The sequence below is a fragment of the Triticum aestivum genome, chromosome 1B (genome assembly GCF_018294505.1).
Source record: "Triticum aestivum cultivar Chinese Spring chromosome 1B, IWGSC CS RefSeq v2.1, whole genome shotgun sequence".
NCBI classification, from domain to species: Eukaryota; Viridiplantae; Streptophyta; class Magnoliopsida; order Poales; family Poaceae; genus Triticum; species Triticum aestivum.
This window is the reverse complement of record NC_057795.1, coordinates 696,091,105-696,103,319: the sequence shown is the minus strand read 5'-3', so window position 1 is coordinate 696,103,319 and position 12,215 is coordinate 696,091,105. Positions and strand designations below refer to the sequence as shown.

Here is a 12,215-nt window from a genome sequence, read left to right as displayed (position 1 = left end):
ACAAAAAAAACCCGGCTATGGTGGGAAGAAATTTAACCGTGGAAGCGAGACTACCAACTGCTTCATTAGGAGTAGACATGAAACAAGCCCACCCCTAATAAGTGTATACCTCAATCAGTGCTAGAAGTTATGGAGAAGGTTGGAAAATAGGATGTTGTTTTTGATGGCCATAGGAATGATAGAAATATCAGTAGAAAATGTATGTGTGAATAAACCAACCTTGGGGTCTTTGATCAAATAGGAAATACGGGGCAAAGACCATTCGCCCTTACCATGTTATCTTTTACTACTTTGATTAAATAATGTCACTGTTCAGGTAAATTAATCATAGCACAATGATTCAACTTCGAGGTGGTGTTAGTTAATAATCAGGTGTGTTCGCTTAGGTAAGTAGGGTTAAATCTTGCCTTGTGCACTTTCTTCCAAAACTCTTGAATGGAAGTGAGGATTGGATGTTGCGCTTCATGCCAACCCAATGGACCATTTACTGTCAATATTGAGCAAGTAACCTGAAACGACGGCTGTAAAATTATCTGTTCTCATTCTATGCTATGTGATACTGGTTTTTATGTGAAAGCGCTAGAATCTCATTATTCTATAATTGTCATGGTATATAGACGTACATGGAGCATTGATATTTTGTCCAGAAACCCCATTGAACATTGATTTTGTGCAATCCGCCACCTAAACCTTTGAACGCACCCAGGAATTCGAACAAGTATTTAGTTTTAGACCATTTAAATTTCACTGTCACTTGTTCTTCCCTTAAGACGAACGGGCACAGCAACGTGCGCCTTTATGTTCTGGTTACTCTAGTAAAAAAAAAGAGACTCGGCTGGGTGGCTCTTGGGCCTTGAAACCCGGATGGAGGGAGCTGTATTCTGTCTGTATTCTAAACATAAACATAGAGCCGGAGTTTGTTTTGCAGACACATAGCAAGGGTTGAAGGAAAAAAACAATTAAGATAATCTAGCCAGCAAGCTTGTCGTCTATCTATAATTCTATATTAGGTAGGGAGAACAAGTCGATGGATCCATGGCCACAAATTTTATTTTGATTGTTATATGGCCACAACTAAATTAGGTAGCTCCTTCTCAACTGCCTGCGCTGAAATTGGCCGAGCTACTAAAAATAGGCGTCCAAAAGCAAGCAAGCATGCATGCGGTGCTATCTATCTATCTATCTATCTATCTATCTGGTGTATGTGTATGCCTATATAAGAAGGGGAACACCAGCTAGCTAATTTGCTCTCTCGCTGCAAGTGCGCACACACCCACCCACCTGACCAAATATATCCATCATACAACAATAAGGATCATCCATTCATCGACTACCATGGCCATTTCTCTGCTGCCTTACACCGCCTCGGCTCTGCTTGCCATCATCATCGCCGTCGCCATCGCTGTTGCCCCTGCAGTTGTCCGGTCGGACCCAGAGCCTGGGCCCAGCATTGAAGCCATCAACGCCACATGCGCGACTGCTTCGTACAAATTTGAGTGCACCCATCTGCTACTAAACAACCTGGATGTCAGGACGCCTCAAGTGAAGGATGTGATCGCAATGTCAGTCCAAGTCGTCGCCAAGAAGGCGGCGGAGGCGGCCGCATTCGCCAAGGCCATCAAGAAACCCTCCAAGTGCGTCACCGACTGCCTCGACGACCTCGCCGTACTATCCAAGCACATCAAGACGCTCCCGGCGACGCTCGAAACCGCCAACGACGCGGGCTTCTTTGAGCAATTTGACAAAAAGAGCAAATGTCACGGAGATTGTTGCTCGGACAACTTCTCGGTCGAGGAATGCAACGCACAGAGCCAAATCGGTGGGGTGTTTGGCGCTCTTCGTGTCACTGATGACCTGTTGATGAGGAGGGCGTATTTTAGGAAGCAGCAGCTTGACAACAAAACAACATCACCTAACTCTAACTGAAGAGGACAGCCGGTGTGATTTGCTCTTACATTGATATCGCATGCATATGAATAATGGTCCAATGGAATTGGGAGCGGAGTAGGAAGCTCATGTTGCCTTTATGCATGTATAATAATCATGCCTGCCTGCATGGCCTGCTAGCTGTTGGTCCAATGCCTGGCTGCCTGCCTGCCTGAACTGGCGTCAGTTTCCAGTTTGTTTTTGCAATATATGATAACTCTTCTGTATTGTGCATTCCATTTGCTGCCATAACCTCTTCCTCCCCCGTCATACGCCGTCGGTAGGAGAGGGCGGCCAATTTTAGGGCGGCTCTCGTATATGGTACTGCTCGATGGAGCGGGACTCGCGACCGCCGGAGGCGCCGGATGGGCCGCGCTCTTCATACCCCGGCCGCCGCTAGGGTACTACTGCAGCCGCTCATCACCTCGTCGCCATCGTCCCTTGCGGCACGGCCAGATCCCGATGGATCCATCCAGGATCAGATCGAGGCCGCGCACGAGGGGACTACGCGAACCGAGGAGGGGTTGCGGTGGGCGGTGCTTTTCTGAGATTCTCGTGGATCCGGGGAATGGATCGTCGGCCGGCTACAACATTCCCCGTCCTCTCGATGGACGGCGGTGATAGATATGGACAATGACGTCCTCGCCGGCGATTTTTTAGCGATGGACGACCAGATTAAGGTAGGATCTCGTTTGCGCATTGACATTTATGATGTGGTCGTGGATCATCATGTGCAGGTGAGCCCCAACGCGGAAGATTCGATCGAGCTCATTGATTTCTCCTCCATGTCCGAGGGATGGAAGCCGGATACGCGAGTTGGAGGCCGCTTCTTGGTTCTCGCGGATAGCGAAGAAGACGACAAGAGCGAGAGTGATGAGGTCGCCGAAGATTATGGCAAAGTGGAGGTCAGAACGGCGGCTCCGGCGATGACAAGGGACGCGGAGAAGCCGATTGCTCATCGGATTAACGTCACGTAGAAGAAACCTAGGCCATGGATCATGCCTTAGATCGAGCCGATCCCCAAGGTAAACCGTACGCTCACAACTCTTTCAGATGAATGGATGCTAGTCTCTAATAGGAAGAAAGGGAAATTAGCCAGGCCGCCGGGGCGGCAGCCACCGCCGCCGAAGATGTCACCGACAGTCTCGATTCAAACGGTCAGACGGGTTCGTTTGAAATCGCTGCTAATGGGCCAGGAGGAGGGACTGTGGTTTTCGGAGGTCGTGGGCTCTATTGCACCTGGGCATGCGGCCTAGGTAGAGACCCAAGCCAACGTGCCCGGTTCGACGTACATCCCTTCTTTTCATGAGTCTGCCTCGGATCGGGATTCGGGAGCCGCCGCAAACAAACGCTGTACATACGTGTGCTAAGGTTTTGCGAGTTGGGACTCCAAGTTTTCCGTCGATCCGTGCTGGTCGGGCCGTCCGGCTGAGACGAGGCAGCTATTCCACTCCGATGGCTGGCCGCGGTGGCCCAAAGCCAGGGCCGCCTCCGCCCAGCGCTCCACTGCCCGCAGCGGCGCCGCCGGCCGCCAGGCCGCCCGCAAGGGCTGCCGCACAGGCCTCGGGACGGGGAGGCAGTAGGCACCATGAGGCGCCGCGGGACGCGCGGCCCCTAGGCGCGGCGGCGGAGGCGCGTCACAATGGTGGGCGCGGCCGTGGTGGTCTCTCTGGTGGCGGCCGGGAGCCCTACGGCGACGCCGGAGCGCGATACCAGACTCGAGGACAGTGCGGCGACGACGGCTATGACACTTATGGTGAAGGCCAACACCGCGGGTCTTCGTCTACGGGTGGTGGCGCCGGTTATGCCTGGCACAACGGCGGCTATGACACTTATGGTGAAGGCCAACACCTGCAGCTTTTCTGTTTTGCTCTTCTTATTCATCAAGAGTACACCAACGTGCCCGAGCAACGTGCTCCACTACTGACCACGTCCATCCCCATGATCCGAGCTTCGTGCTGGGCCTACTACGACTGAGCCAAGGCGCACAAGACGCAACCAATTGGCGAGAAAAAACGCTAACATAAAAACGACTAGCTACTGTCGAAACTGAATGTGTCTAGCAACACTTATCTGAAGAAAACAAACTAAATTCAGAGAAGGCCGAGGGAGACAGGGTTTAACCAACAATCTCCCCCTCAACCCTGGCGAACGAGCTTGACGTCGACGATCCCAATCTTCCCAAGAAGCTCCTGGAAGCAAACACGGCTCAACAGCTTCGTCAGTATGTCTGCTTTCTGCTCCCTTGTACCGATGAACTCCACGGCCACCCATCTCTTTTCAACACAATCACGAATGAAATGATATCGAAGGTCGATGTGCTTACTGCGATCATGGAGAACTGGGTTCTTGCAGAGGGAGATCGCAGACTTGTTGTCAATGAACAGTGAGAACGGCGCCGCTGGTTGATTCATCAGCTCGCCGAAGAGACGCGCAAGCCAAATTCCTTGGCAAGCCGCCGTCGCCGCCGCGATGTACTCCTCCTCGCAAGATGAGATTGCGACGACCTTTTGCTTCTGAGATTGCCAGCCGACGGGGCTTTCACCAAGAAAGAACAGCACGCCAGAAGTGCTCTTCCTGGTATCCACGTCGCCGGCGTGATCGGAGTCACTGAAGCCTGTCAGGGACTCGCCGTCGCCATAGCGGCACACGCAGCCGTAGCTCAGCGTGCCCGCTATGTATCGAAGGAGGTGCTTCACTGCTACATAGTGGTCTGCTGCCGGCGCCTCCATGAACCTGCTCAGGAAACCCACCGTGAACGAAATGTCCGGGCATGTGTGTACGAGGTACCTCAGGCTGCCGATCACGCTGCGGTAGAGCGTTGCGTCCACCGCGGCTTCCTTGCTCTCCTTCCTCAACGGGCACCGTGGCTCCATAGGAGTGCGAGTTGGATAGCACCCCATCAGCCCAGTTTTGTCGAGCAGCTTGGAGGCGTACGCTGCCTGTGTGATGGTGGTGCGTCCACGCTCCTGCTTCACTTCCAAGCCGAGGTAGTAGCGAAGCAGGCCCAGGTCGCTCATGGACAAGAGCTGCTCCATCTCCTCCTTGAACCCGAGGACCTCCTGTTCCTTTGCACCGGTGATCACCAGATCGTCCACGTACACCCCGACGATGAGCAGGCTCTCCCCGGTTCCACACGCGTACATGCCATGCTCTGCAACGCTGCGCGTGAACCCGAGAGATGTCAGACTGGCATCCAGCTTGTCGTTCCATGCTCTTGGAGCTTGACACAGACCATACAGGGCTTTGTGCAGCCTGTACACAGCCTGCTCACGCCCCTCTGCGACGAACCCAGGTGGCTGGGACACATAGACCACTTCCTTGAGGTCGCCGTTCAAGAACGCCGATTTGACGTCCATGTGATGCACTTGCTAGCCACGGTGCGCCGCCAGCGCCAGGATGAGCCGCACGGACTCCAGTCTGGTCACCGGTGCGAACACCTCCTCGAAGTACACGCCAGGACGCTGCACATAGCCTTTAGCAAGGAGGCGGGCTTTGTGCTTGACGACGTTCCCTTCCTCATCCTTCTTCAGCTTGAACACCCATTTGAGGCCGATCGCTTGATGACCTGCAGGGAGCGTGGTGAGCGTCCAGGTGTTGTTGTCGTCGATGGACTGCAGCTCGTCGAGCATCGACCGGCGCCAACAGTCCTTGTGCTCGGCTTCGGCGAAGGACGCCGGTTCCTCCCCGGTCACTAGGTGCAGCTCCTCATCATCACCACTACCCTCCGATGGCGGGGGGGGGGGGGGGGCTCTCAGCACCTCCTGGTACTTCAGAGGTTGAGCCAAGCAGCTCCTTGACCAGGCGATATCGATGTGGTGTAGAGACCTTGTCCGCGTTGTCGAACAAATCCGGCTGTACCGCCGGTGGTGACACGAGGGGCACCGGCGTGGTCTCTGACGTGACCACATCCGCTCCTTCCACATGCATGGGCGGCGATGTGGCCGCGGGCGTGTCGGGGATGATGCTGCCTACAGCAGACAAGGCACGCGACGAACTTGCAGAGGTATGTGACGATGCTGCTTTTTCTGCTGCAGCGGCCTTGGTGACGCCGGTTCTTGTGGCGTACGCAGGCTACACGACGGTAAAGGAGCTGCTCACCGGCGACCCCCCGGGCGCCTCCTAGTTCCAGCGTGCCTCCTCGTCGAAAACCACGTCTCTGGACACGTGCAGGCACTTCGTCACTGGATCATACATGCGGTACGCCTTGGACCCCATCTCATAGCAAATGAAGACCATCGGCATGCTCCTGTCATCCAACTTGCACAGATGTGGTCCTGCTGCCTTGACATGGCCAACGCACCCAAAGATGCGCAGGAACCTCACATCAGGCTTCTGGCCATACCAGGCCTCGTACGGTGTCATGCCATCGAGGGAGCGCGTGAAGCTGTGGTTGAGGATGAAAGCAGCGGTGAGCACGGCCTCCCCCCAAAACAGGTTGGGCACCTGCTTCGCCTTGAGCATGCTCCTTGCCATGCCCAGGAGCATCTGGTTACGCCGCTCGACGATGCCATTCTGCTGCGGCGTGTACGGCGCGGTCAGGTGCCGCTGCACACCGCTCTCCTCGCAGTGTTTGTAGAACGTGGCCGAGGTGAACTCTCCGCCACGATCGGTGCGAAGCACACGAAGCTTGTGCCCACACTCAAGCTCGGCTGCGGCCTGGAACTTGACGATGGCGCGCGCGGCTTCATCCTTCGTCTTGAGAAGCTCCACCCACATGAAGCGACTGCGATCATCGATCAGTACGAGCACGTAACGCCGCCCCCCAGGTGTTGGTGGAGAGACGGGGCCGCACAGGTCACCGTGCACAAGCTCTAGTGGTGTAGTCGCCCTGTACTTGGCCTTCTGTGGGAATATAATGCGATGTTGTTTCCCTGCGAGACAGGCCTCGCACAGCTCCTCGGTGTGAGCAATGTGAGGTAGCCCGCGCACCAGCTCTTTCTTGGCCATCTTCTCCAGGCCGTTGAAGTGCAGGTGGCCGAGCCGTGCGTGCCAGCGCCAGGCATTAGAGACCGCCCCCACAGCAAGGCACACTGGATGTACAGGCGTGAAGACGAGTTTGTACAGGCGATTGGTGGAGCGCGATACCTCGGCGAGGAGCTGCCCGCGATCATTGCGGATGGTGAGTACGCCACGCCGGATGTGCACATCGAACCAGCTCTCATCCAGCTGTCCCAGGCTAACCACACTGTTCTTCAGTGCAGGTATGTAGTACACCTGAGTGAACGCATTGTGATCACCCGTCTCGGCGGCGAACACCACCGTCCCACGGCCGCAGATCTTCACCATTGATCCGTCAGCGAAGCGCACCGTCCGAAGTGAGTTTTCTTTCGTCGCCGTGGGGGCGCGCTGGCGCACCTGCGGGTCGTAGTCCCTGAGATTTGGGCCGACTACCGAGCAGTCGGGCCGGATCTCCCCGGTGACCTTTCTTGCTGACGACTGATGCCTTTTTCTTCTTCTTTCTGCAGAGGCCAATGCCACCCTACAGCAGCAGCTGGGCGAGGCCAACACCGCGTTGCGTACCAAGGAGGAGGAGTGCAGCAAGCTGGCCACGGAGCGCGATCTGCTGGTCACGCAACTGGCAGAGCAGAAGGAGCTGCTCAAGAAGACCCAGAAGGAGGTGGAGGACAAGGAGACCGCCCTCCTTGATGAGTTCGCATCCGAGCGCTCCTCCTGGACCGACAAGGAGGCGATGCTGACCTCCGGCTTCCATGAGATCGAGGATCTCGTCGACGGTGAGCCTTTCCTTACTTTTCTTTTTGGAGCTGCCGGCTGTTGGTCGAGCCAACTTTTAGTTTTTTGACTTGTTCTTCGTTCTTTGTCTTGGCAGACTTCTTCCTCGGCCACTCGAATGCTGCCAACCAAGCCATCGAAGCTGGTCGTGAAGGGCGGAGGGCGGACGGCGCGAAGACCGCCGCCGATGCCCCCCGAACTCTTGACGAGCAGATTCTGAGCATCGAGGCCCGCCTACGGTTGGCACACCAGATGCTGCGCCAGCTTCAACGTGTCGGCGCCCAGGCGATCGCCGCCTTGTGGCCGGACATGCAGGCACCGCGTACCCCTAGCCGGACTGCCGACTGGCTGGAGGTAGCGGTTGGTCGCCTTGAGGCCTGGAAGGGCTCTTCGGCCCGGGCTAGAGTGCACCGGGCCTTAGAGTTCGTCAAGGTGTGGTACCCTGGGCTGAGCCTAGACCATCTAGCCACGTTCCGGCTAGAAGCTCAGGCGGAGTTGGTGGTCGTGGAAGACGATCTCGTCAAGCGCGCGACGTCTATCGCCGAGTACAACGACACTAGCGTCTTCGTCCCAGAGCGGGTTGAGAATGGCGACGGGGCCCCGCTGGAGTGGTTCGGACTGAATCCGAACGACGGCGAGGACTCGGCGGAGGTGATTGACTCCAGTGGCGAGGAAGAAGGCGAGGTGGAGGAAGGAGTCGAAGAGGAGGCGCCAGAGGTCGGAGCGGATGGCCAACCCCAGCTCGACCGCGCCTCTAGCAACGAGCCACGCCCTTCCGAGCCAGCCGTTGCCAGAGACGACCAAGCAGAGACCGACCAGCCGGCTGCTCCGGCAACTGGCACCGCCGACTCCTCCGATCCTTCGAACCCGTCTGCTGCTTCCTAAGCTTGCCACTTTATCTTAGTTTTTATCTGCTCAATAGTCTCGATGAACTTGTTAATTTGCACAATTCCACCCGCGGGGTGTATCTTGAACTTCTATTTTGAAGATTTAACCAAGGGCGTTTGCTATGTAATTATTTCTCCATGTTCTATCTTTTCTTGCTCATTGCTCTTTTGGCTTTTTCCTTTGCCGCCTTCCCTCGGTTGTCGTCTTGCCAGCCAAACAGCCGCTCCGCGGACTGTTTCTAGGTCAGGTACTTGGCTACTTTGGGAAGGCAAGTACTTAGCCGTTTAGAGTTTTTTAGCAAGTTGAGTAGTGGACGGCGAACCGGCTGCTCAAGAGTCAGTTGTGAAAGGCTGGAAGCCGGCTTTAAACTATGTACATGCTTTGAGTCCTTAGCCATTTTGCATTTGGACACCCATTCTACCTTACTCATGTCCACCAGACAGTCGCTCCGCGAGATGTGACTTCTGACAGGAGATGGCTTAGGTGCCACACACTACTTCTCCGGCTGCAGGAAGCATTTCATAGTTCAACACGGTAAGTCCCTGGGCCGACTAGTCGAACCCGGTGCCAAGCGGCATAACAAAGAATAACATACTCGTAGGCATAATTCTTATCATATAGATAAAAGAGGGCAGTCCCCGAGCTCTTCTCGGGGGGCCCGAAGTCTTCGTACTTTAATACAAAAGGTAGTGTGGTACATACTGCATTAACTGTAAAATCTTCGGAGGAGATTTGCATTCCATGGCCGCTCTGTCTCTTTGCCGGAGTCGTCCCTCTTGCGTGCTCGGGGCTTCTGAGCATTGATCAGGTAGTAGGAGTCGTTGCCCAACACTTTGCTGATGATGAAAGGGCCTTCCCAAGGTGCTGAGAGCTTGTGATGGCCGGCTGTTCGCTGGATCAGCCGGAGCACAAGGTCTCCTTCTTGGAAGTATCTCGGCTTGACCTTCCGGTTGTAGTATCGGTGCAGGCTCTGCCGGTAGATGCTGGACCGGCTGAGTGCCAACAGCCGGCCCTCTTCCAGCAGATCGATGCCGTCTTGCCGTGCTTCTTCCGCCTCCTCTTCGGTGTACATGGTGACTCGAGGGGAGTTGAACTCTATGTCCGTTGGGATGACGGCTTCGGAACCATAGACGAGGAAGAAGGGGGTGAAGCCGGTTGACTTGTTTGGAGTTGTGCGCAGGCTCCAGAGGACGGCCGGCAGCTCATCGAGCCAGCAGCCTGCCGAACGCTCTAGAGGCTCGACCAGTCGAGGCTTGATGCCGGACAAGATGAGGCCGTTTGCTCTCTCTACCTGGCCGTTTGACTGCGGATGGGCAACAGACGTTAAGTCCAGTCGGATGCCCTGCGTCGCGCAGAAACGGGCCAAGGCACCTTTGGCAAAGTTTGTGCCGTTGTCGGTGATGATGCTATGTGGTATGCCGTACCGAATTGTGATGTCGGAGATGAAAGTCACAGCAGTCGGCCCATTCAACTTCTTGATTGGCTTTGCTTCTATCCACTTGGTGAACTTGTCCACCATGACAAGTAAGTGAGTCAGGCCACCTCGTGCCGTCTTGAATGGTCCCACCATGTCCAGGCCCCAAACAGCAAAGAGTCAGGCAATGGGAATAGTTTTGAGTGCAGAAGCTGGCTGATGTGGCTTGGAGCGGAACTTCTGGCACCCTTTGCATTTTTGGATCAAGTCCTTGGCGTCTTCAAGAGCAGTCGGCCAGAAGAAACCATGGCGGAAGGCTTTGGTGATGAGTGCTCTTGAAGCCGCGTGGTGGCCACATTCGCCTTGATGGATGTCTTTGAGAATTGCTTGGCCTTGCTTTGTCTCCATGCAGCGCTGGTAGACACCAGTGACACTGTGCCTTACGAGCTCTCTGTTGACTATGGTGTAGGCTGCTGCCCGGCGTTGCACTTGCCGAGCTAAAATCTCATCGGTTGGCAGCTCTTTGCTCACCAGGAATTTGAGGATGGGTTGGGCCCATGAGGTTGCTGCGGTTTCTTCGACTGTCAGGATTGCGACTTGGACGAGGGCGGCTGGGCCGGGAGGCGGCGGGATGGAGTCGGCAGCCGCTTGCTAGACCAATGAAGTCCCCGGGCCGACTGGCGTAGTCCCCTGGCCGGGTTCTAAAGTCTACGGGTTGACCGCTGCAGTCCCCGGGCCGGGTTCTGAAGTCCCCGGGCCGGGTGCGACTGTCGGGGCCTCCGTGCCGCCTGCCAGAACACTCGTGCCGTCTGTTGGAGCTCTTGAGTCAGATCTGACTGCTTCTGGAGGAGCCGGCACAAAGATAGAGTCTGACTCTGGTGATGGCTTGACAGACGACTTGAGGAGGCATTGAAGGGCGATGCCGGCGGTATTGCTTGACGGGTTGAGCCGATTCGTGCCAAGGCATCTGCTTGCTCGTTGTCGTTCCTTGGCACATGGAGAAACTCGCACCCTTCAAAATATCCGCTGAGTTGCTGTACGAGGAGCCCGTGTTTGCATCTTTGGCGTCCCAGTCGCCTGACGACTGCTGGACCACCAAGTCGGAGTCACCATAACACAGGATCTGGCGAATGCCGAGCTCTTTGGCAAGCCGGAGCCCGTGAATGAGTGCCTCATATTCGGAGATGTTGTTGGAGGCGGCAAAATGGATTTGCAGCACATACTTGAGCTTGTCGCCTTTGGGAGAGGTGAGGATGATGCCGGCTCCCAAGCCGATGCGCATCTTGGAGCCGTCAAAATGCATCCGCCAATGGGTGGAGTCGGGCGCTGGCGGTAGGTACTGGGTCTCGGCCCAGTCGACAAGGAAGTAGGCCAGCGCTTGTGACTTGATGGTGGTGCGAGGCTGATAGTAGATGGTGTAGGGGGCCAAATCTATGGCCCATTTGTCCACTCGGCCTGAAGAATCTTGGCTTCCAATGATCTCGGCCAGTGGAGCTGTGCAGACTACGGTGATTGGATGCTCTTGGAAGTACGGCTTCAATTTCTTGGCGGCAAAGTGCACGCCGTAGCACATCTTCTGGTAGTGGGGGTAGTTTTGCTTGGAGGTCGACAATACTTCACTCAAATAATATACCGGTCTCTGGACTGGTAGTGCCTTGCCTTCCTCCTTGCGCTCTACTACGATGACTGTGCTGACCACTCGGCTGGTGGCGGCGATGTATAGGAGCATGGGCTCCTTGGGAGTCAGAGCTGCCAGGACAGATGGAGTGGTCAACATCTTCTTCAAGTGGAGAAAATCTTCGTCCGCCTTGTGGTTCCACTCGAAAAAGGTGGTCTTCTTCATGAGTTGGTATAGGGGGAGAGCCTTCTCACCCAACCTACTGATGAATCGGCTGATGGATGCCAAACAGCCGGTGAACTTCTGTACGTCCAGCAGTCGGCTGGGTACTTCCGTCCTCTCAATGGCCTTGACCTTCACAGGGTTGCACTCTATGCCGCGTTCAGAGACCAGGAAGCAAAGAAGCTGGCCGGCTGGTACTCCGAAGATGCATTTCTCTGGGTTGAGCTTGATCTGAAATCGGTGCAAGTTCTCAAAGGTCTCCTTGAGGTCTTCCAGCAGGGTTCCACGCTTCTTCGTCTTCACCACCACATCGTCCACGTACACGTGGGCATTTCTGCCGAGTTGCTTGAGGAGGCACTTCTGCATGCAACATTGGAAGGTAGCGCCGACATTCCTTAAGCCGAACGTCATGGT

General features: G+C 55.5%; 2 protein-coding genes across 2 annotated transcripts; both read left to right on the top strand.

Moving 5' to 3' along the window:
- The first annotated feature begins 1,309 nt into the window (after window positions 1–1,309).
- Window positions 1,310–2,165, top strand: LOC123102002 (uncharacterized). Its single transcript, XM_044523259.1, has one exon. The coding sequence runs from the start codon at window positions 1,336–1,338 to the stop codon at window positions 1,924–1,926; it is 591 nt and encodes a 196-aa protein (XP_044379194.1). The 5' UTR covers window positions 1,310–1,335; the 3' UTR covers window positions 1,927–2,165.
- A 5,248-nt stretch (window positions 2,166–7,413) lies between these two features.
- LOC123101995 (uncharacterized) lies at window positions 7,414–8,582 on the top strand. The gene is made up of 2 exons (XM_044523247.1): window positions 7,414–7,661; window positions 7,757–8,582. The coding sequence occupies exons 1-2, from the start codon at window positions 7,619–7,621 to the stop codon at window positions 8,542–8,544; spliced, it is 831 nt and encodes a 276-aa protein (XP_044379182.1). The 5' UTR covers window positions 7,414–7,618; the 3' UTR covers window positions 8,545–8,582.
- Window positions 8,583–12,215: the final 3,633 nt, after the last annotated feature.